This window comes from Macrotis lagotis, chromosome 4 (genome assembly GCF_037893015.1).
Source record: "Macrotis lagotis isolate mMagLag1 chromosome 4, bilby.v1.9.chrom.fasta, whole genome shotgun sequence".
Taxonomy (NCBI): domain Eukaryota; kingdom Metazoa; phylum Chordata; class Mammalia; order Peramelemorphia; family Peramelidae; genus Macrotis; species Macrotis lagotis.
Genome location: NC_133661.1, coordinates 157,942,055 through 157,965,601, shown reverse-complemented (window position 1 = coordinate 157,965,601; position 23,547 = coordinate 157,942,055). Strand labels below are relative to the sequence as shown.

At 37.5% G+C, this 23,547-nt stretch overlaps 1 protein-coding gene across 4 annotated transcripts in view; it reads right to left on the bottom strand.

Moving 5' to 3' along the window:
* The window catches only part of CORO2B (coronin 2B), a 227,191-nt gene that overhangs the window by 83,161 nt on the left and 120,483 nt on the right, over nt 1-23,547 (bottom strand). For all 4 annotated transcript variants that reach the window (XM_074234492.1, XM_074234490.1, XM_074234493.1 and 1 more), the window contains one exon: nt 21,881-22,081. In XM_074234492.1, the coding sequence (XP_074090593.1) occupies nt 21,881-22,081 (201 nt within the window). The remainder of the gene's footprint in view (nt 1-21,880; nt 22,082-23,547) is intronic.

Below are 23,547 nucleotides of genomic sequence, written 5' to 3'. Positions count from 1 at the left end.
AGGCAGGATGATGTGTGTGTAGTGGAATGAGGGATGATCTAGAAGCCAAGATGATCTAGGTTAAAGTTCTGTTTCTGACATATCCTGGTTATGTGATTCTGCAAATCCACCCTAGGAAGGACTCTGGGCAGCTGGAACTATAAATGGTAGAGAAAATACTGACCTGCATTGATAGAGACAGTTCCCTCAGTTGGGAGTTCTGGGTACCATTGAAGATACTTATCCAGTTCCTAGATTTCCTTTCTCGATTTAGAGGAGAGAGAGGTTACTTCAAACTGGATGTTCCAAGGAAGGCTTCAGAGAGCCTGGCCTTGATGGATGGTCAGGATTTTGGCAGGAGAAGATGGGAAGAATTGAAGAAGAAGGGCAAAGCATTCTAAATGGAGAGAACATAATGAGCAAACACATATGAATAGATAAGATAGCCTGCTTTCAGGCTGAGGTCACAGACCCAGAAGATGCCAAAGGGCTGAGCCAGGGACAAATCTGTGTCACAAGGGGTCAGTGAGAGCCACAACCTTGAAAACATTTTTAAGAACTCTTCCCTATTCTCTTGGCTAGGACTCTGACATCAGCCTGGCTGACCTCTCCATTCACCATCAGGTATAGACATCATATTCCTAACTCTACAAATGTTATACTGGAAAGTGTTTGAGGCAAGATTTGAATGCAGGTTTTCTTGACTCCAGTTGCAGTGCTCTGTCCAATGAGCCACTCAGTTATTCAGAATCATAAGAGCATAAACTGAGAGCTAAAGGAACCTAGGCCCAATCCTCTCAAGGAAACTGAAGTCTTTGGAGGCTAAAGGTGAAGTTATGCAAGTGGTAAAGCAGCAGAAAAATAATTTGAATTCAGGTTCTGACTCCACTGTGAAATTCAGCATTCTTCTCACTGAAACCAAGTTTTTAACATCATGATGTTTCTTCACAGTCTAGTGAGGTAAGGAAATTATCTTCAGGGTTTTTTTAATTTATTTTGGAAGCAATCGGGTATAATGACATACAAGTATCCAAGATCATATTTGAACTCCATTTCTCCTGACCCCAGGGCATTTCTATCTATTGTGCCACCTAACTGCCCTGAAATTATCCTTATTTTACAGATGAATAAACTATGACATAGTGAGGTAAGGCTAATTGATAATATTTAGGAATCATAGTCTCAGGTTGTTTTCATGGTATTACCTCCTAGTTTTCTTAAACTGGGGAACACCTGTTTTTCCACTTTAATAAGCACAGAAAACCTGACTTGCCCATTTCTTCATGAACTGAATCAAAGAGGGCAGAAATTGCACTAAAAGCAAAATATCATAGCCATAAGAATGTATTCCCCATCTAAGCATTGAGACTTCCTTAGGACTGTATGCTCTACCTATCAATCTGGAATGTCTTCATACAGATCCTTACTTTCATATACCACCTCCCCTCAGTTTCCTGATCACTTTCTCACTGATCACACATGCCTGTTGTGACCCATGCTAGAATCTGCCCATTTGCAAACTGGTAAATCTTCAAATCTAAACTTCAAACATCCAAGTGGAATCCTATCTGATATAGAAAGTCATGCAAGACTCCTGTTTGGGTCAGTGGTATAATTGATCTAAACAGAACCAGTAAATCCCTGTACAAGTGGAAACTAGGCTAGCTACCTTTCCTCAAAGTAAATTTATAGAAAGTGAGTGTGCAGAAAATAAACTTAATAAGAGTTTTTGCTTTCGGGGAACTTACATCTGTGAGACAGAAAGGGAAGTAGAGAGACACAATACATAAGTAGATATAAAGTAATTTTAGAAGGATTAGAAGAGGCTTCCTGGAAGAGGCAATTCAGACATTAGAAAGAGGTTAGGGAGTCTAAGAACTAGAGATGAAGGAGTAATGTATTCTAGGCCAGGGAGACAATCATGCAAAGACGTGGAATGCTAGTCGGAAAAGGTTTACAGTGGTAAGAGCAAGTGATTTGGATTCAGATCATGGTTCAAGTACCATGTACCTCTGCAATTTACTACTTGTGTGACCTTGGTCAAGTCACTTAACTTTGCTAGTTGTTTCCCCATCTGTAAATTGAGAAGGTTGAACCAGATAGCTATTAGACCAATTTGGTTGTAATCAGTCAACAAATATTTATTACACACCTAGTAGATATCAAGCAGGCAGTTAGGTGGTATAGGGGATAGAGTACTAGATCTGGAGTCAAGACTTATACTCTTGAGTTTAAATCCAGCCTCAGACACTTTCTAATTGATGACCCTAAGCAATTCATTTAGCCCTGTTTGCCTCAGCTTCCTTATTCACAAAATGAGCTGGAGAAGGAAATGTCAAATCACTGCAGGATCTTCACCAAGAAAGCCCCAAGTGGGGTAAAAAGAGTCAGACTGAAATGACTGAAGAATAAAAATGGCATCCAGATAGTAAAGGTTATTGGACATAGCAACCAATTCAACCATTTTCTAAAAAGTGAAGGGGTTGTGCTCTGGACTGGTAGAGGAGTTGCCCATATAGACAGAGACATGAGGTCATGAATGCATCAGTATCACAAATGTCACAAAATTCTAAATGTTTTAGGTAGTTAAAGTCACGGAGAAGAGCTATTTCCAGAGCCAATATTGGTATTGTCCCCTTACTCCCTTTCCACCAATGAAACACAATCTCTTGCTGCATTTCTCATTTTATAAGCCTTTATTCAGTTGTGTCCAAAATATGCCAGCTCAAAGCTAGCTGCTAGGAATAAAAAAAAAAAAATCAGAAAACAAAATAGCCTCAGCCCATAAGCAGTTTATATTCTACTAGGAAAAAATAAAATGTACACGGGTCAGAATCTATAAAATGCATGGAGGAAATAGAAGTCATTTGGACTGACAAAAGCACTAAGAATCAGGAAACTCAGGAAAGGCCATGGTAAGTGGCCCCTGAGCTGTGCTTTGAAGACATTTAGGGGATTCTGCTAGTTGAGAATGAGGAGACAGAGCATTCTAGGCATGGGGATGGGTGAGTAGCAGCCTGTACAAAAGAGATGGGAAAATCTTTGATTGAAAATAGGGAAAAGGCCTTGACTTCCCAGAATCTTAGTTTCTTTACCTATAAAAGAGGGTTGGGGGTAGGGTGGATCTCTAAGAACCCTCCAGCTGTGATATTTTAATTTCAATGTTCTATCACTATGCCCAGATTCTTTCCTTCTCCTCTCCCTTTCACAATTCTCCACCTCAAGCCCAAGTTCCAGACTTCCCAGAAGGAAGAGACCCAGACCCAGGTCTGCTAGAAGAGGGAATGGCTTTTCCTGGTCACTTCCCTTCATTTGTTTATGAGTTCCAGCCAAAGGAGGCCAGAGGGAACATGGAGATTAAAAGCCAGATGGGCATGAGCATAGGAAAAGCCAATTCCCCCCAAGATAGAAAGGGGATGTTGGCTGGTAAAGGCCCTGAATTCTCCTAGATTCACCAGAGAGGATAGGGTGCAAGCACCCTTAGCTGGAAGTCATTGCTTTTTATTCATATAGTGTCATTCCTAAGATCTGAATCTTTTCTCTCAACCTAATATGCAACTATATTGATCTCTTTGTACCCAATTTTCCCCATTCGAGACAATGGGAACAAAAATTCTTGCCTAGCCAACATAGGGCAGCTGACATCATTGCAATGTGTTCCTCAGCATGTAATACATTGGAATTAACAGCTGAGGTCCTCTTTGGGCTGTACCCAAACACTATCTATGCTCAGATCTCATGGATGAGTCTGCTCTGACACCTTCTGTCTAGCCTTCTTTCTTCTTCACCAAGAGCAAGCTGCAAAATTGGGGGGGGGGGGGGTGGAGTGATGCAGGGAAGGCATCTGGGAACTTTTGTCTTGACTAATTGCTTTTCCTTCTAGCCCCTCCCCCAAACCCTCACCTCCATTCTCAGCCACCTCCATAAGTAACTTGTCCATATGGCAGATAAGGATGCCCCTTTAGCAGGCAACTATGCTACTCCATCTTCTTCCTTAAACAACAAAGGCCCAGATGAAATAATAAGACATGGATCTGCAACATATATTGAAGGAAGAACTGGATTAAGAGTGAGAAAACTTTAACCAGTCTCAATCTTTTACTAGCTATCTGACCTCAGGCAAGTTACCTAGAAACCTGAGGCACAGTTTCATCATAGACAACATGAGTATAATAATAATAACTGATAATTATATAGTTCTTTGTCAACATATATATATACATTATATATATATACATATATATGCATATGTATATATATATATGGAGAGAGAGAGCGCTCTATGGTTTACAAAGTATTTTGAATCTCACATTTGATTCTAAAAATACTGTATAGAAAATGCTTTTGCCTTGTTTTTCTATTATGTACAACTTGTTGTTCCTTTTAAATATAAAATAAAATTATCATGTATTTTTTCCCTTTTTTTCTTCCCTTCTCTGTCCCTGAGTTGGTCACCACTAGACACAAATACATGTATATGTATATATGTATATGTATATATACACACATAAATAAAATTATTCTGTTTATCTATCAATTCTTTCACTGGATGTAGAGTATCTTTCTTCATTTAGCTTTTATAGTTAATTTGGACATTTATAGTAGTCAACTCATTCACTCAAAGTTGTTCTTAAAAGAATATCACTGTTACTGTATACAATGTTCTCTTGGTTCTGCTCATTTCATTCTTCTTTATTTTGTGTAAGTCTATATTTTTCTAAAATCATCAAGTTCATTTTTTCTTACCATCTCCATTTTAAAAAGAAGAAAAATGAGGGTCAGATTTTCCAGATGATTTTCCAAACTCACACAACTAGCAAGTGTCTGAAGTGGGATTCAAACCATACCTTCCTGACTAAAGTGTGGTCCTTGGGCTTCTAAACCTGGTTGCTTCATTTTTGAGCTGCCCACCTTACAGGGCTGTTGTGAACTATAAAATTTATAACAGTTTATAAATGTGAATCATCATAATAATAATAATTATTATTATTATTATAGGATACAGAGAATCAAATCCTCTCTCTGAAGTATCTCTAGACCCTGAAAGCCCTGAGCTTTTAATGAGAGAGTTGAATCAGTCCTGGTCTTTCTGGATGAAGTTTCCTCCTACATGGACCTGTATCTCCCTTTTTCTGCAATTTCCTTGACCATGCCTCATACCTGGAATGCTTTCGCTCCTTATCACCTCTTGGTTTTTCTGACTTCCTTCAAGATCCAACTAAATGTCTGCTTTCTACAGGAAATCTTTCCCAATTCCTGTCAATGCTAATCTTTCCGTTTTGTTGATTATATTCTATTTTTCCTGTATGTCATATCAGTACTTACATATTCTTTTCCCCCCATTATTCTTTAAGCTACCTAAAAGCAGGGACTGTCTTTTCCCTTTCTTTACATTTCCAGTGTATGGTACATAATACTTTAAAATGTATTGAATTGACCATCCTTATCTGTAAAATGAATGGAAGTGAGGTTTGAACTATATCTCTGATTTTTTAGCCTCCTTTGTTTAGCATCATATGTCAGGATTCCTATTTTCAGTTATAATCTAGACTTCTCATTTCACTGGTGTGGATCTATGAGAATAGAACTTCCTCCATCAAGGCAGAGCAATAGTGCCTTCTTTAGAAACATTACTTCCTTCAGAAAATTCACTTCAAATACCATCTTCTATATGAAGTTTTTCCCCCCAAGTCATCTCGGCCTCTAGTACCTTTTCTCTTTGTATAAATTGCCTTATTCAAGGGGCAGCTAGGTGGTATAGTGGATAAAGCACCAACCTTGGAGTCAGGAGTACCTGAGTTCAAATCCGGTCTCAGACACTTAATAATTACCTAGCTGTGTGGCCTTGGGCAAGCCACTTAACCCAGTTTGCCTTGCAAAAAACAAAAAACCTAAATTACCTTATCTTTATTTTAAGTGTGTGTGTGGTCATCTCCCCTTAGAGATTGTTAATTAGTTGATTGCTATGAAGCTAAGAGACTTGCCATTATCACAAAGCTAGTATATGTTACAGGTAGAATTCGAATTCAGGTCTTTTTGAATCTAAAAGCCTTTCTGTTATTTACTGACTTCCTCATGCTGCCTCTCAGCTTTCCAATGCATGCCTAAACTGAAGGATTAGTATCATGCCTATGATAGGTCAACATCCTGGCTGTCCAAACTGGAAGGTTCCATCTTTTTGATGTCATTTCACCTAATCCCCTCAGTTTGCAAATGAGATCTAGAGAAGTTAAAGATTTAAGGCAATGCTTGCTAATAATATCATGGTCCCATTCAGTCACCAAGTATCTGCCTTTCGGGAATCTCAAAGCACTTTAGAATGACAGAATTTGGAGTTGGAAATGTACCTTGGAGATCATCCAGTTCAACCTCTTTTTTCCTTTTATGGATGAGAAAAATGAGGCTTAAAGAAGTGAGATTACTTGCCCAAGGCCACACAGGCAGTAAATTGTAGAGTCAGGTTTCATGCCCAGGCCCCATGCTTCAAATCCTGGGCTTTTCAATTTGTCAGATCCCAGTACAGGGGATTCAATCACATTCCTTTCCCAAAGGGGCTACCTATTCTAGTAACTTTATCTTGGCTGTCCCCTTGAGTAAACCCCAAACTAGCAGCCTTTCCCAACTCCTTGCAGAGTGCTCTCATCCTTCCTCATAGCCTTCTTTCACCTGCTGACCTACTTAGAAACTGAGGCATCTGTTGCTTAGCAACTAGCACAGAGGCCTTGGCTGAGCTGATGGGAAAAGGAGGGGAAAAGTCACCCAGTTCCTGGAGAGCAGGCATTTACTTTCAACTACTGTGAAAATATGACCCCTCTCAAGGTGACCTCTCTTCCTAATTGCTGCTGGCAGCTTTGGGGGATGGGGGTGGGGAGAAGGGAGAGATATGACTAGAGCTGGCTATTCCATCAGTAGAGGACAAAGTTCCAGTCTCCCAACTGTCCTAGCACCATCCATGCACAAACAGGAAAACATTATTTCCCTAGAAGGATCTCAGAAGGGACCAGTCTCCAATTCTGAAAAAAATTCTTGCAGATGCCATTCTGCAACCTATCTTCTCTTCCTTCTGGTTCTGAGTACCCTGGTTTCCATTTTGCTGATTAGCCCTATAGAATATGACTTCTAAATGATGCACTTAGGGCTATAATCACAGGCATGGAGTTGGGAGGAACTACAAAGATCATTGAGTCCAAACCCCTGACTTTCCTGAGGGGGAAACTGAGGCTCAATCCTACAAGTACATACTCAAGAGTTGAATTCTGTAACAAAGGTTCATCTTGGGCAAGGTTGAGTCCATCTACATGGTTGGACTTAGAATGAAAGGACTTTGAGCAGGAAAGGACCTGGAAGTCATCTAATTTTTAGATTTATAGATGAAGGAACTGTGGCTCAGAGAGATTAGAGCTTGTCCTTATCACACAGTAAGAGATGAGTCAGGATTTTCTAACTAAACCTCCTATTTCAAAAGTCATTATTCCTTCTGTTACATCACATTTACCCATTAGAAAGGTCATTCTATCCAAAAATATCATCCCAACTACCTTTCATTGCACTGCCTAGATATTGTACCATGCTTCTGGGTCTTTGAAGACTTTTTGGTCTCTAGGAGACTCCTACACAAATGAGGGGAGGGATACTAGATTGATTTTCATCTTGAGAACTGGATGTGAGAGTGATCCTCCATTAAATTATAAGTTCCTGGAGGGCAGGAGGTGTTTTACTGGTATTTATTCTCAGAGTTAGTATAATGCCTAGTAAATGATAAGTACTTAATAAGGGCTTCATTCTCATCCTCATTCTCATCATCATCATCACTATCATCCTCCTCTACCTCATTGTCATCATTGTTATCCTCATCCCTATCATTATCGCCATCACCATCACTATCATCATCACCATTACCATCATCAAGGCACTCTGAGAATGAGAGAGGGAGACATAGTGGAAAGAACAAACTAAGAGTTCAAAATCCTGCTCTTATCCTTAGTCTGTCACTATGTGACCCGGGCCAGATGAGGTCACTTCTCTAGATCTGACTCACTCTTCTAGCATTAAGCCTTCTCCTTTTCCCAACTCTTTGGTTCCTCATGTCTACCCCACCATTCCTGGTCCATCATTTAGCACTGTGCTAAATCCACTATAAAAGCTTAATAAATGCAAGTTGACTGACTTCCTGGGAATACTTTCAATATACTGATAAAGGACTTAGAAGAATTTTATGTCCCACATTTTGAAAAGCTTTGAGTCTGGAGTCAGGAAAATTTAAATTCAAATCCAATCTGAGATACTTAAGAGCTAAGTGACTCTGGGTCAGTCAGTTAATCTTTGTCTGCCTCAGTTTCCAGCTGTAAAATAAGGATAACATTAGTATCCATTTCCCCCTCTCCTTATGAGGATCAAATGAAATTAAATTTGTAAAAACAGTACTTTGCACATGCTACATGCTTAAATACTTGCTTGTTTCTTTCTTTCCCTCCTTCCCTCCTTCTTTTCTTCTTATCCAAATCCCCACAGCACTCAGAAGGGCTCCAAACCCTTCTTTCCAAACTCATATTAGCCAGAACCTCATCTCAGCTTTCCCAGATTCCATTGTGAGTTTAAATACTCAAGAGTTCTGTCTTCTCCTCCCAGCAGGGACAAACCTACCATCAATATTAAAGGAAACTTGCCAAGTCCTAGGTAATAGCATCAAAGAGAACATTTCTATCTCCTCCCCAGTGATGTTTTTGGCTCACTGTAGAATCTGCAACTGAACACAAAAGCTTTAAGGAACTGTCCAGCCCACCCAACCAGGATTCACTTGAATGGATGACAGGAAGAACACAAATGCAGTCATATGGACTATTTTTAGGTTCCAACTTGGGGAAGGAGGGGAGGAAGAACAGGAAATGATAGAAGTTTGGACTTTGGCCCAAGAAGTCATTGGTTATTTTCTATACTCTGCCCACAATCCAGGTGGTTTTAGCAAAGGCTTCTGGGCACAGTTTTCAAAAGGGAACTCAAGTATCTGACTTTTAGAAGTTTTCCCACAGGGTTGTAATCTTTCTAGAGTCTTCAGACTATGGGAGGTAGAGAGAAATGGAGACAGAGTGTGTTTAGAAACTCTTCTCCCCCTTTTCCAATCTTATTCCTAGCCTTCCTGCCTTTCCCCCAATCCACATGCAGTGGAGAATACAGTAGCTAATACCTAAACTGAGGTAATCTAGTGTTTTACTGTGATTTTTCTAAAGTGCAGGTAGGAACTAAAGATGAATATCACAGAGGATAATGTAAATAGAGGACATGATGGGAAGACTAGGAGTATTTAAACAAGAGATTCCAAAGAAAAACCAGAGCAAGGAACTGTATGTCAGGAGGAGAAGAACAATAGATGAAAAGCAAACAGAATGTTCCACTCTTATGATGTTGGAAGAAATTAAGGAAAATTTTCAATTTGTAGGGTGGACTCTCTGTTGTGAATTTTTTTTGAGAACATGAGTTGATGAGAAGGCATTCTTCAATTGATGGATCATTTGAGCAAGTCTGACCATATAGAATTCTAGTGACTTCCTATTCCCTCTAGAATCATATATAAACTACTCTATTAAACCTTTAAAGACCTTTATGATTTGGTCTTGACCTGCTTTTCTAGCCTTATTAAACCTTACTCCTATTCACACACTCTACAATCCAATCAAACAGGTCTTCCTAATGTTTCTCACATATGACACTCCCTGTCCTGTTTGTGAGTCTTTGCAATGTCTGCCTTCCATCACAGGAAAGCATTCATTCCCTCTTCACCTCTTCCTCTTAGAATCTCTTGTCTCCTTCAAAATTCACTTTGATTTACTTATATGAACTTATCTCCTTAGTTACTTGTGCCTCTCTTCTCCCCAAATTTTCTTGCATTCATTTGCTACATACTTATATATGTGTAATTTCTCCTAAAAGTTTGTAAACTATTTGAGGGAATTTTTCATTTTTGCCTTTGTAGGGAAAGGAAGGGAATAAGCATTTATGTAGTCCTTGTTATGTATCAGATATACTATGTTAAGCACTTTTAATAAATATGATCTCATTTTGAGCAGCTAGGTGAAACAATGGATAGAGTACTAGATTTGGAATCAGGAGGATTCATCTTCATGAGTTCGAATCCAGCCTCAGACATTTATTAGCTGTGGGATTCTGGGCAAGTCATTTGCCTCAGTTTTGTCTTCTGTCAAATGAGCCAGAGAAGCAAGTGGCAAACTACTCCAGTATCTTTGCCTATCCCCAAAAAAGGGTCATGAAAAATTGAACATGACTGAAAAACAGATAAATGACAACTCCTATATGGTGATTAGTATCAGGAATGAGTATGCTTTTATTTTTAGTAAGAGAATAAGTTACACTAAAGATAATATCCTTTTATACTAGTGGTTCCTTTTTTTGACCCTTTGGCTCAATAAAAATTGTCTAATTCTGTCTGCCATTAACCAACTGTGTGACCTTGGGAAAATCTACCCTTTTGACTTTGGTTTTCAGTTAGGAACACTGATCTAGAGCAAAACAGGACCTTTTTGTTGTTGTTATCCCTTAACCTAACAATGCCCAAGGCCATGCTTTAAGATTATAAGGTATTGATCAAATGCTGATTTCCATCAGTGCTGGGTGTTTACACACCAAGTTTTCCGGAAGTTTTATCCTGAAAATTAACATAGCCAAGGGATACTTTTATTTTTCTCTTTTGTTAGTTGGATAAAGAAGGGAGTTTTGCAGTTTGTAGCACAGCTAACTCTTAGACTTGGGAGTCCTGCTTTCACTTTTTTTGGGGAGAGTATCACATCAAGTCCTTGCTGGTACACTTAAGCTGAGCTCCAGGGCCATCATTTTACACAGAAAAGATAGAACCATGCTTCCAAAAAAGGATAAAAAGAGAAGTCAGGCTGTCAATCTTGAGACTTCAGACAAATGAAACCAAAATTTTTGTTCCTTTCTCTGAAACCTCGGTTCTCTCCCTTTTCTAAGTGACTTACTGTACATTCAAACTGTCACAGCCTTTGAGATGTAAATTGCACTAAACCAAATAGGGAACAAAGAAAAACTGACAGTAATCTGAAAAATGGATTTAGAGAATATGCTCTGCATTTCCTCAGAAAGGGGTGAGCAGCACATTAGGATAGATGCTCAAAGTTCTGTGGAAGATGGTCAAGAGCCAAAGAGGGATTTTAGGATCTGGGGTCATGAAACGCACCAGGGTCAAAGGATCTTAGGACTTTTAGATTTGGAAGAGATGTCAGTGGTCATATAATCTAATTCTTTGATCTGATGATGTTCTCAAAGACCATATCAGGGAGGTGATGGCATGACAAGCACATGAATTGGATTTGAGTGAGGGGAGTGTTGTGTTAAGTCACTAATCTCATTTTCTCCACTGGAGCCATCTGGGTTCAATGACAAGATATGAATCAGGACAACTGGAGATGCACTGAAGGGATGGCAATCAGGGTTAAGTGACTTGTCCAAGGTCACACAGCTATTAAGTGCCAGTTGTTTGAGGGTGTACTCAAACTCATATCCTCCTGACCCCAAGACCAGTGCTCTATCCAGTGCACCATAGATGAAGAAACTGAGATATAGAAAGGTGATTAGACTGAGGTCACACAAGTAATAGACCCAAGGATCCTACACAATATTAGGTAGCATTTTGCCCTTGAGGACAAAGGTAACTTCATACTTTTATATTCTCCCATAATGCTTGTCATTGTTCTAGCCACATAAGAATTGATCAGTAAAGATTTAGTGAACAGATCATAGGGTTTAGAGGTGTAAGATGTCATAAAGGTTGTTTGGTCTTCCCCCATCATTTTACAGATGATTAAACTAAAGTCAAGAGAGGTTATGGGAGTTTTCCCAAGGTCACACATCTATCTAATTGGTAGAACCTCTGAGATTAAGATCTAGGTCAATTTCCAATTCTACTGCTCTTAATATTATTAGAAGTCACTTTGATGTAGTGATAGAATCTCAGATATAAACAATAGGAGGACCTGAGTTCAAATCTAGTCTTACATATTGCTAGCTATATGACCAAAGGCAAATCATTTAACTATTCTGTGCCTTAGTTTCCTTTTGTGTAGAAAAAGAGATAATAATTTTGCCTACTATCCATAGTTATTGCAAAGATAAAAAGAGATAGTATTTGTTATATAAATAGTAGTTATGTTTTTTTATTATTATAAGTCATAGTAGTAGTAGTAGTATTCATCACAATACCAACTACTTTCTATGGAATATAGGTTTTTTTCATAAGAACATAGGATTTAGAGCCAGAATAGGCCTAACATACCATTTAATTTAGTCATATTACCACTGAGAACACTGAGATTTAGAGAGCAGAATCTAAAGTATAGGAGACTGAATCTATGATGAAAGCTATGTTTGTACCAACATCTAACTCAGGATTTTTAAAAAACTATTACACAGAACAAAGAAACTGACTAGGTCCCCTCAGGGTATTTCCCATGTGGAATTAGGCATTAGAGGTTTCTGTGATATATATACATATATGTATAAATATATATATACATATATATATATTTTCAAGTTTGTGTAAGAAATTACTTAGGAATTTAGATTTATTTTCTTCCTACATCTGCAAATAACACTCTTCCTTTACTTCATGTTGTTCTTGAGTGTGGTATAATGGAAAGAACATAAGAATTAGAATCAGCAAACATAGGTGTCAATCCCTCATAGGCATGTCATTTCCCCATTTTAGTCTTCTCTTCCTCAAAGTGAGAGGATTGGACTATATGAACTCTAGGGTCTCTTCTAACTTTAAAATTTATGGTCCATTTCAGAAGGTTATCAGTACAACATTTTCATTTAGTTGAGATTCTGAGAATTTTTCCCCCACAGTGACTTTAGAAATATTTAAAATATTATAGATATAGCCAACTGAACAAATCTGAAACTCAATAACCGACCACAGAGCATGACAAAATGAAAAGGGCCACTATTAGAGGGTTAAGGATAAAGATTAAAAAGACAAGATAGATTTGAGGGTGCAGACCTTGGTCACTGCAACCTTAACCTCCATGTTGATATGTTCATTTTCCATGGACTCTTATGTTATTACCTCCAGAAAATTTTCATTTCCTCTTCCATTTTCTTTCATCAGCCTTCCTTGACAATATCATAATTTCCAAGTGGCACTTTGTTGCTTTCTAACTCTTTAGAAAGAGGAGGGAACGGGGCAGCAGTGGATAGAGCACTGGCCCTGAAGTCAAGAGGACCTGAGTTCAAATCCAGACTCAGACATGTAATAATTACCTTGGGCAAGTCACTTAACCCCATTGCCTTGCAAAAACAAAAACAAAAACAAAATTAAAAAAAAAAGAAAGAGAAGGGAATATAATATCATTTCTCCTCTACTTACCTATGACCAGCATGTGAGCTCCAACATAAGTCATATCATTACACTGAGGCAACAGCTTTCTGTTGTTAATAGGGCAGGACCCCTTTGATTCAAAACATAATTGTCCTTTGAAAAACGATGACACCTCCAGTAGCTCTCCTATCTGGCACAGAATTAGAATGCTGATAGTATGATGCTATCTCCAAAATTCATAAGAATATTGAATAAGCAGAGATGATTTACTTATGTCACCCTTTCTTCTGTACACAAGATGCTGCTGCATCCACCATCTTTATTCCTTTACCCTGAAATTTATCCCTTTGCCTCTTAGAGTCCTTGAAGATCAGTCCTTAAAAATGTATCAAAGTAGATTAAAATGCAATCAGAATATATTGAAATACAATTATCAAATTATTTTTAAAAAAATTCACAGAGATACAGTTTACTTGAAGATTCATCTAGAATGTCAATTTTCTTGAGTCTGCCAGAAAATAGTATTTTCCTTTACCAAACTACTTTGTGTTCAATTTTTATAATATAATACATACACTTATGTATTATTTCCTTCATTAAATGTAAGCCCCTTGAGGGCAAGGACTGTTCTCCTTTTATCTGACATTACTAGGGTCTAGTTTTTGTTGGAGGTAGAGTGATTAAGTTTCCTAGAGAACAGAACAGCAGGAAGTAATTCTGCTCTTCATCTTCTTGGTAAGGTCCCTCCCTGGGCAGGAGTACTTGACTTCACTTTCTTTTAGACCCTACCTGATGGGTAGGGTCTAAATCCTTTTCTTCTGGGAGTTGAGAAGTACATAGTACCTCCTGCCAAGGATGACCCAGTTGGATCTAGTATTGACAATTCAATTCAATTCCATTCTATTTATAGGAATGCTAAATATTAAATACCTGTCTTGTATCTTTTGGATTACCATTAAGAATTATAATTACAATTTAGAGAAGTAATTTCAATCACTTTGTATATCTATATTGAACTAGAATTTCCCCAGAAATCCATATAGTTGGACACACACACACACACACACACACACACACACAGCCGTATCAGTTCATTCATTGAGATTCAGTCTATCAACTGTTCCATTGTTCACTGCTGAAAAGATCCAGAGATAAAGAAAATCTTGGTCTTTAACAGATTTAGTGTACGAAGAATGTGGCTGTAGGTTTAAAACTATTCTTCTTCAAAAATATTATCCATGGACAGCAGCTAGTCCAATGATTCCTCCATACTCATCTGAGATTGGATCACACAGGTTTAATGTTGTTATTGATCCTAGTTGAATTCAATTATTTTATTATTCAATTTATTATTCAATTCTTATAATCATAGATTTAGAGTTGTAAGGAATCTCAGAGGCTAGGTATCCCCACCTCCTCATTTTACAGATGAGGAAACAAGTTTAGAGAGTTTATGTGTTTATTCAGTCATATATATATCTCTCAAGTGTCATATGTCAGATCTGAACATTTTTCTGACTTCAAGCACAGGTTCTTTCTGTTATAGACAGATACCTCTTCCAGCTGAGACCAAACAAGTTAGTTCTTGCCTTGGGTAACACAAACTCAATTCATCAAATATTTTTAAAGTACCTATTATCTATATCCACAAAAGTTAAGTGACTTTTTCAAGGTCATGTAGCTAAGTATCAGAGTCAGGATTTAAACCTAGGTCCTGAAACTCCAAATCCAAGAAACTTATGAAGAAGTCACTTTCCAAACTTTTTACAATGATGATAATAAATCCCATTTTCAAAGCATCTTGAATTTTTGAGAGACCTCCACAATCATGATTGAATGCTAGATTCCTGTAGCATAACTGTAAGAGGATTAGGCATGTGAGGACCTCATTCTGTAGCCAGCTTCTAATGGGTTTCTCTTCTCTAGACTTCTAACTACTTTCTCAATTCATCATTTATTGTTTACTGCTAAAAAGTCCCAAAATCATTATATCCTCACAAAAATTCTATAAGGTAAACAGCATAGATAGCATTAATTCTATTTGATAGATGAGGAAAGTGAGATTCAGATCCAGAAATAGACAATCTTAGTCTTTAACAGATTTAATGAAAAGGAATATGACTACTTTTCCAGCAGGTCTACACAAGGTTAGTGGGTTCCATTTTGTAGTCAAATTCTGATGAGTTGGAAAGCCAGACAAAAATCTAGGGAAAGGAAACCCAGCTCACTAGGCATGGGAAGATGTAGATACTATCCCCACACCACTCCCACCCCAAACTGGGAGGCCAGCTTGGAGTTGGCTGACAAGGGACATCATCTTGGCTCCAGGGAGAGACACTGTGCCTATTTAATGAGAGTCTTGGGTCAGATGACAAACCAACAGTTCCCTAACATGAGGGGGAAGGACAGGAACTACTTGTTTTTCTTTTATAGGAAAGAAAAGATATTTGAGCCCAGAATAAGTCCTACAGTATCTAGGTTACCTTTATTACATTCAGCTAAATATGCATGTGAATTAACCAGGGGACTGGTTATTTCCAGAGACTCTGGTTTCCCAGGAATGCAATAATCCAGCTTTATTTTTAAACTTTGGTAGGGAGCAGGTTAGATGGTCATATTTGAAGATTCTCTACATTCTACTGAATCCATTTTGTGCAGAAAAACAAGCACCAAAGTGCCTCCAAATTTTCATTGGTCCCATAAATAAGGTATCAGCTTCTCATATCTCATGAGACAGAAGCTCAGGGGAATAGAAGGAATAAGGATGAGGGATGAGGAAAACCATTAAGTTATCTTGTCCAACTTCCTTGGAAAAGAATCACTTCAAATAATTTCTCTTTGTCAATAGGAGCCCAGGAATCTTAATATTATCTTGCTGATCCTCTCTACTGATGATGTTTTTTATGCTTCGTTCTCAAAGAAGACCATTACAAGCACATGAATTGGATTTTGGGTGAGGGGTTGCTGTGCTAAGAAGTGCTGTGCTAAGTCACCAGCCTCACTTTCTCTTCCAGAATCATCTGGGTCCAGTGAGTAGGTTTGAAACAGGACGACTGGAGATGTCCCCGGATGGGAGGCAATCAGGGTTAAATGACTTATCCAAGGTCATATAGCTAGGAAGAGTCAAGTGTCTGAGGCTTGATGCAAACTCCTCTCCTTCTGACTGCAAGGCCAATGCTCTATCCACTGTAACACCAAGTAGGCAAACCCAGATCTTTCCTATTGTCATCTAAGGCTTCTCTTGAATGCTTCATTCTCAGTGTAGATGGAGAAGATGACCACATTTTTCCCCCTATATTGACTCAAAAGATCATAGGAAACTAGGAAGGAATTTATAATTCATTTAATCCAGGACTTTTTTTTTAATCTGGGTTCCATAGACCTCTAAGGTATCCATGAATAGATTTTAGGGGAATCTGTAAATTTTTCAAAAAATAACTTGAAAACTGTATTTCAATATATTCTGATTGAATTTTAGTCTATTTAAATTGATGCATTTTAAAAAAGATCATGAGGATCCAGAATCCAAGGATTCCAGACTGCCAAAGGGATCCACGACACAAAAAGATGAATCTTTTATCTACACCTACTGTTTCATTTTACAGATGAGGAAATTGAGACTTAGAAAGGTTAAGTGACCTGCTCAAGATCATGCATATAGGTAATATTAAAGACAGGAACTGAAGCTCCAGCTCTCTCAATCTGAAGCCAGTGTTCATTACCCATCATGCTCCTTGAAACTTATGAACAATTTTTTTCATAATGATGACAAATATTCCATTCCTAAAATACTCTACATTTTGAAGCACTTATACATAAATAATATATGTATGTATATATATATTTGTTTAATATAGTTTTATGTAAAAACACCATGTTGCATTCTTCAATTATTTCTAATTCTTTGTGACCAAACCTGGTTTGCCATTTCCTTTTTTTTTTATTTTTTTTTTTGCAAGGCAAATGGGGTTAAGTGGCTTTTCCAAGGCCACACAGCTAGGTAATTATTAAGTGTCTGAGATCAGATTTGAACCCAAGTACTCCTGACTCCAGGGCTGTGGTGCTTTATCCATTTCGCCACCTAGCCATGCCTGCCATTTCCTTTTTCATTTCATTTTAAGCTGAAGAAACTGAGGCAAACAGGGTTAAATGATTTGACCAGTGTCACATACCTAGTAAGTGTCTGAGGTAAGATTTGAACTCAGAAAAATGACTGTATCACCTAGCTGCTGCCCTACAAAAGAACTCATAAATATAATTATACATACCTTATTTCCTTAAAAAAACCCAAAACAAAACAAAACAAAAAACATGAGGCAAACAGACCATCTTTCTTTGGGAGATGAGGCACTTGAAATAAAAGGAACATTCAAATTCATGCTGCTCAGAACTAGATCTAAAATTCTCTTGACATAAGCTCTTTTCATCTCAGTTTTCTCAGCTATAAAATGAGGAATTAGACTGTATGACCTCCAAGAGCCCTTCCATCTTTAAAGATCTGTATGGTCCCAAGATTTTAGATCTATGACCCTATAACTTCTAGCCCAGTGCTCTCTTCATTACAGCATGATGCCAGTCAGGACAGCAGGGACTTCTAGACTGACTTTAGGGTTTCTTTGCAGCAATAGTAGCCACAACTAGCTTCCTGAGCATGAAAATGTGATGGTCTAGATTATGCTACCCTGGCCAGCATGGACTGAGTGAAATGGAAAAGGGGGGCGGGGTAGGCAGTACTGAAAGGCCAAGTGTTAATCAGGCCACTTGGAGAAAGTACCTTGTTTTTGGAATATTCATAAGGTCCTTCCAGCTGTGCCAAGCAATTAGAATGCTGATTACAGTTCCTTACATCTGCAGTTTAACATTCCACTCCAGAAATAAGAGAGTTAGGGTCTGATGTTGGGACTCTGGTCTGAATTTTAAGTGAAAATTCAAACCCAGGTTAACAATGGCCTATATAGTAACAACAGGGAAGAGAGAACTGGTACCCATTCCTCCAGGTCTCTCTATGCTATCACAATGTCACTATGACCTTGCCATGAATGTGGAAGGTTGTTCTGTTTTTATTTTGTTTATCTTTCCCACCCTGGGAGGATTTAAAAACACAATTCTTAATTCAAGAGATTTACCACACTCTCTGACAAAAAAGTAAGCTAATTTCTTTCTTAGGAGGGTGGAACATGGGACAAGAAGTTACAAACACATGGCAAAATTTCCATAGGAAAAGTTCAGTCCAAGCATTTTCTCCCTTAATTCAGGGTCCCATCATCCTCAGGTTTGGTGAGGGAAAAAAACAAGGGAGAAAGAACCCATTCTGGAATTGATATTGAACATTCCCTTTTCACTTTATTTTAAACATAATCAGGAAGAATTTTTAATCACTTGACCATTACAATGAGACTTGGAGATCAGACTTCTTAGTAACCTCAATGTTTGTAGCAAAGCTATAATAGTAGAAATAAGGGAGAATGGCCTTTATTAGGCAAACAGCTATCAAAATCTATATTCTTTGCTCTTAGAAGAATTGTTAGCACCCGCAGATCCTTGATCAGTCAACTGTGCATAAAATGAGAGTGCAAGAAGATATTCTGATAATATTAAGAAATGTTGACATTGTATAGCAACAGAATACAGCAGCCCTAGAGAGCTGACCAGAGAACCATATAAATCAGATTGTTGTGGGGTTGTTTTGGGAGGAGCGGAGAGAGGGGAGAGGGTTGTTTATTTTCTACTAGTATTCAGTATGGCTCTTGGTTATTCAGGATAGGAGTAAAACCTCAATAGCCTTTGTGCAATATGCACTATTACACTTTAATCAGTGATACTTACAATACTAAACCTGTCAGCAAAAAAAACCCCATTAAATTATGATCAATATTTTCTAAAAACAAAACAGGAAAATGAATAATGTATTTCAGGAATTTTTCTAACTAAAATGGCTAAAAAAGTAAAAGTTTTTATCCTTAAGGGACAAATTCATCTTGTTTGGCCTTGCCCTTGCCATATGCCTCCATTTCCTAGCCAACTCCATGCCATGTCACTTGTACTCCTCCCACCATAAATGAAAATCTATCTTTGGGAACCTGGGGTCTGATTGGGAAGCTTTCAACTCCCTGAATCTGATCCACCATGAAATCTTCCCATGGTCTTCATTCCATACCAGAGATTAATGCACTGTTGACAGAACTCTTGCCAAATATGTGTTGTCTTTTGTTATTAGAATGTAATCTCCTTAGGAGCAAGTACTGTGCTGTTTCTTGGATTTGCAGCCCTAGGACACATAATTAATGCTTTCATTTATTCAATAAAATATACCTGTATAAAAAGGTTTATTTTCCTAACCATGCTAGATAAATGAGATATTTCCTTAATCAAATCAATTACTTACAAAGATTTGATTATTGACCATTTTCCACCAAGTTTCAAGAAAAATATGTTTACAAAATAACTGATTTTCCAGATAGGATTACAATGTAAAAGGAAATATACATGTAAGTACACTTATATACTTAAACATATATGTATAAGTATTCATATGAATGTTCACAGTATATCTGTATGTCTAGCTGTCTGTCTGTCTGTCTATCTATCTATCTATCTATCTCCTATGAAATGTAGGTAAAGGGATAGATATTAAGGATTGAAACTCTAAGGCCAACTCAGATTTGCTGGAGGGTTTGAGAATGGCAGAAGAGTGTGTATTGGTGAGCCAATGAGTATATTACAAGCGAGAGAGCTTGGGAAATGCAGAAGTGGGGACCAGTCCACAGATCTGAAAAATAGCCTATTGCCCTAGTCTATCCAGTCCAGGTCTAGAGACTTTTCTCTCTATTCAAGACTAGATTCCAGGAGAGTCCAGATATGAGGGTAGGGTAGGAGAAGGGATTCTTGCCCATCAAAGTACCAGAAGGGAGACAAGTTAATGCTGCTCATGTTTGCCAAGCACAAGGGTTCCCAGTTCCTTCTCAATCTCCATTCATTGCAGCAACATGGGCCATGATATAGTTTCATCTGCTAACCTGAATGGGAAAGATGATTTGGCCCAAACCCCTTCCAAATAGGAGGACCTCCAAAAATACATTCTCTACTCAAGGCTGATGCAGGAAACTTCAGGATGGAAGATTTCCATGTAGGAATGGGAATGAGTCAGCGAGGAGAAGAGAATTCAGCCATAAACAAGTGAGACTGACAGATAGCACTTAGCAGGACTCTTGTGACTCCCACGTGTCTCTTGAGAGTCTGCTGAGTGGTTGGGAGTTTAAAATTTTTATGATTTAGGTTTTGCAGATTTAATTTGCCAAAGTCACGCAAGGGTGGATGTGGGAAGGGGTGGGGGAGAATTATATAGCAAGGGGACAATGAAGCAAAAATGGGAAATTATATCTGAAAGTTTTCTTATCTGAAGATCTCAACTATTGTATTAAATCATTGTTATTTTTTGCAGTATTTATTGCAGTTTGTCACCCACCCTCTTCCTAGTAGAAATACTTAGAAGTCAGAACACAAATCCTTTAGAGCTAAAAAAGATCTGAAAAGTTCATATAGCCCAGTTTCCTCATTTTTTGAATGAAAAAATCTAGACTGAGTGTTTCTCTTAGTGACCCAGAAAGTTGATGACAAAATCCAAATCTTCTGAGTCCAAATTATAATATTTAAAAATCATATATTTAATATAAAAGGTTGATAATTGTTTTAACATGATAGATACTTTCCAATGAAACCATCCTCCCATACATTCACACATACACTCTACTACAAAGCACTGAAAAAATACTTTATGTTACTGTTGTTGTGTCCAACTCTTCATAACTGCATTTAGAATTTTCTTGGCAAAAGGCTGGAGTGGTTTACCATTTCCTTCTCTAGGTCATTTTGCAGGTAAGGAAATTGAGGCAAACGGGGTTAAATGAATCATTGAAGTTCACTCACCTACTAAGATGAGTCTTCCTGATTCCAGGTCTAACACTCTATTATACCAGAAAGCTGTTCTGAAAATGGTATTTTATCAATTATTTATAGAAATCTTGACTATTATATAATTTTGGCAGTATGATACAAACATTCTAATAACAGGATTCAGTATGAAAAGAGGCTTTAGAGAGTATCTAATATGCCCTTTCCTCTTACAATCTGAAGGGGAGGCCAAAAATGGAAAATGAATCACCCAGAATCATATAGATAGTAAATGGCAAGGCTAGAATTCAAATTGGGGTCCTCTCACTACCAAGTCTCTGCTCCTATCAACATACCATACCGAATTTGTCAAATCTCAACTGTTATTCTCTCCCTCCAACAAAATGTGCCAAAAAAAATATAATTTCTATATACAGAGCCTTAAAGGGAAATAGTTGATGAGTCTTCTTCTAAGTAGGGAAAAAAAGGAACAAGTAAAAGACAAGAAACTGGCCCTTCAAAAACTGGATTAGGAGCTTCAGGCTAGTTGGAGAGGTTGGATTTGAAATTCCTTGTAGGATTCCTTGTAGGAGATGTAACAGAGGCCTTGGATGTTTCAGAAATTTGATCTGCATTTCAGGAAAAGAGACAAAACTATCATACCTGCTCCAGGGGGATTACAAGAAAGGATCCTCCTCCTGCACTCTCTGTAACAATGGCAAGGAACCTGGCGTTGACAGCACAGAAGTGGTTGTCATGAACATTCTTGGTGATGGGGATCCCATCAAAGCAGTGCTCTCGGTTGGCCACCTTCCCATAGACATTCCGGAATTTTGAACTTCTGTATTGCGGGCGCCAGGACATCTGTGGGGGAGACAGCAAAGTCATGTATGCCATCAGTCCCACCAGACTTCATTCATTCGGCATATACATACTGTGTATTTATCTGACTTGACTGAGGTTACACAGCTAAAAAGAAACCTAGAGCAAGGATTAAAACTCAAGTCTTCCCAAATCCAAGTTCAACATTTTATCCACCTAGCCATCCCAAATTTATTTCAATTAGATTAACCCTCAAAAGAAAGGAAACCTACCACTCCAACAACTGACTATTTTCTTAATTGTGTGATTCAATTGCATCAAGGCATTCATATCTTGTCAACCAAATGCAGAAAAGCATTTTTTTCAGAGCATAATGCAATAAGAATTACATTTAATAAAAGACCATAGTTCAAAAGGTTAATTGGAAACTAAATAATTTAATCCAAAAGAATGAGTGGGTCAAAAAACAAATCATAGAAACAATAATGTCAATAAAGAGAATGAAAATAATGAGGCAACATTCCAAAATTTGTGGGATTCATCCAAAGCAGTACTTAGGGGAAAATGTATATCTTTTATTGTATATTTCAATAAAAAGAGAAAGTGCAATGAATTGGGTATGCTAACTAAAAAAAAACACAGAAAAGAAATTAATAATTCCCAATCAAATATCAAAATGGAAATCCTGAAAAATGAAAGAGATTAATAAAATTGAAAGAAAAAATATTAAACTAATAAATAAAATGAGGAGCTTATTTTAGGAGTGGAGTGTAGATAAAACATTAATTTGATTAAAAAAAAGGAAAAAGAAAACCAAAATACTAGCATCAAAAATGAAAAGGAAGATTTCACCACCAATGAAGATGATATCTAAGCACATATTAGGAATTATTTCACCCAATTATATGTCAGTAACACTGACAATCTAATTTTACAAAATTAGAAACTGACTAGATTAACAAAAGAGGGAACAGAATACTTAAGTAACTCTATCCTGGAAAAAAGAATAATGAGTAAACCATCAATGAACTCTATAAGAAAAGAAAAATCCCCAGATTGAGATGATTCAAAAATGAATTAGAAACATTTGAGGAATAATTAGTCCCAACAAACATTTTGAAAAAATGGGTAAAGAAGCAGTCATAACCCAGTTCTTTTAATTACACAAATATGAACCTAAACCAGAGAAAGCAAAAACAGAGGAAAAAAAACTAGACCAATATTTTAAAGGAATATCAATGCAAAACTGTTTAAATAAAATACCAGCGAGGAGACTACATCAATATGACAAAGATCATTTACTATGACCAGGTGTGATTTAAACCAGAATGTAGGGTTGGCTCAATATTAGGAAAGATTTCAGCAAAATTGAACATATCCAAGAACAACAAAAATAATGTGATTACATCAATATATACAGAAAAAGCCTTTGACAAAAGACAGTACCCATTTCTATTAAAAACATTAGAAAGTATAGAATCAATGAAACCTTCTTAAAATGATAAAGT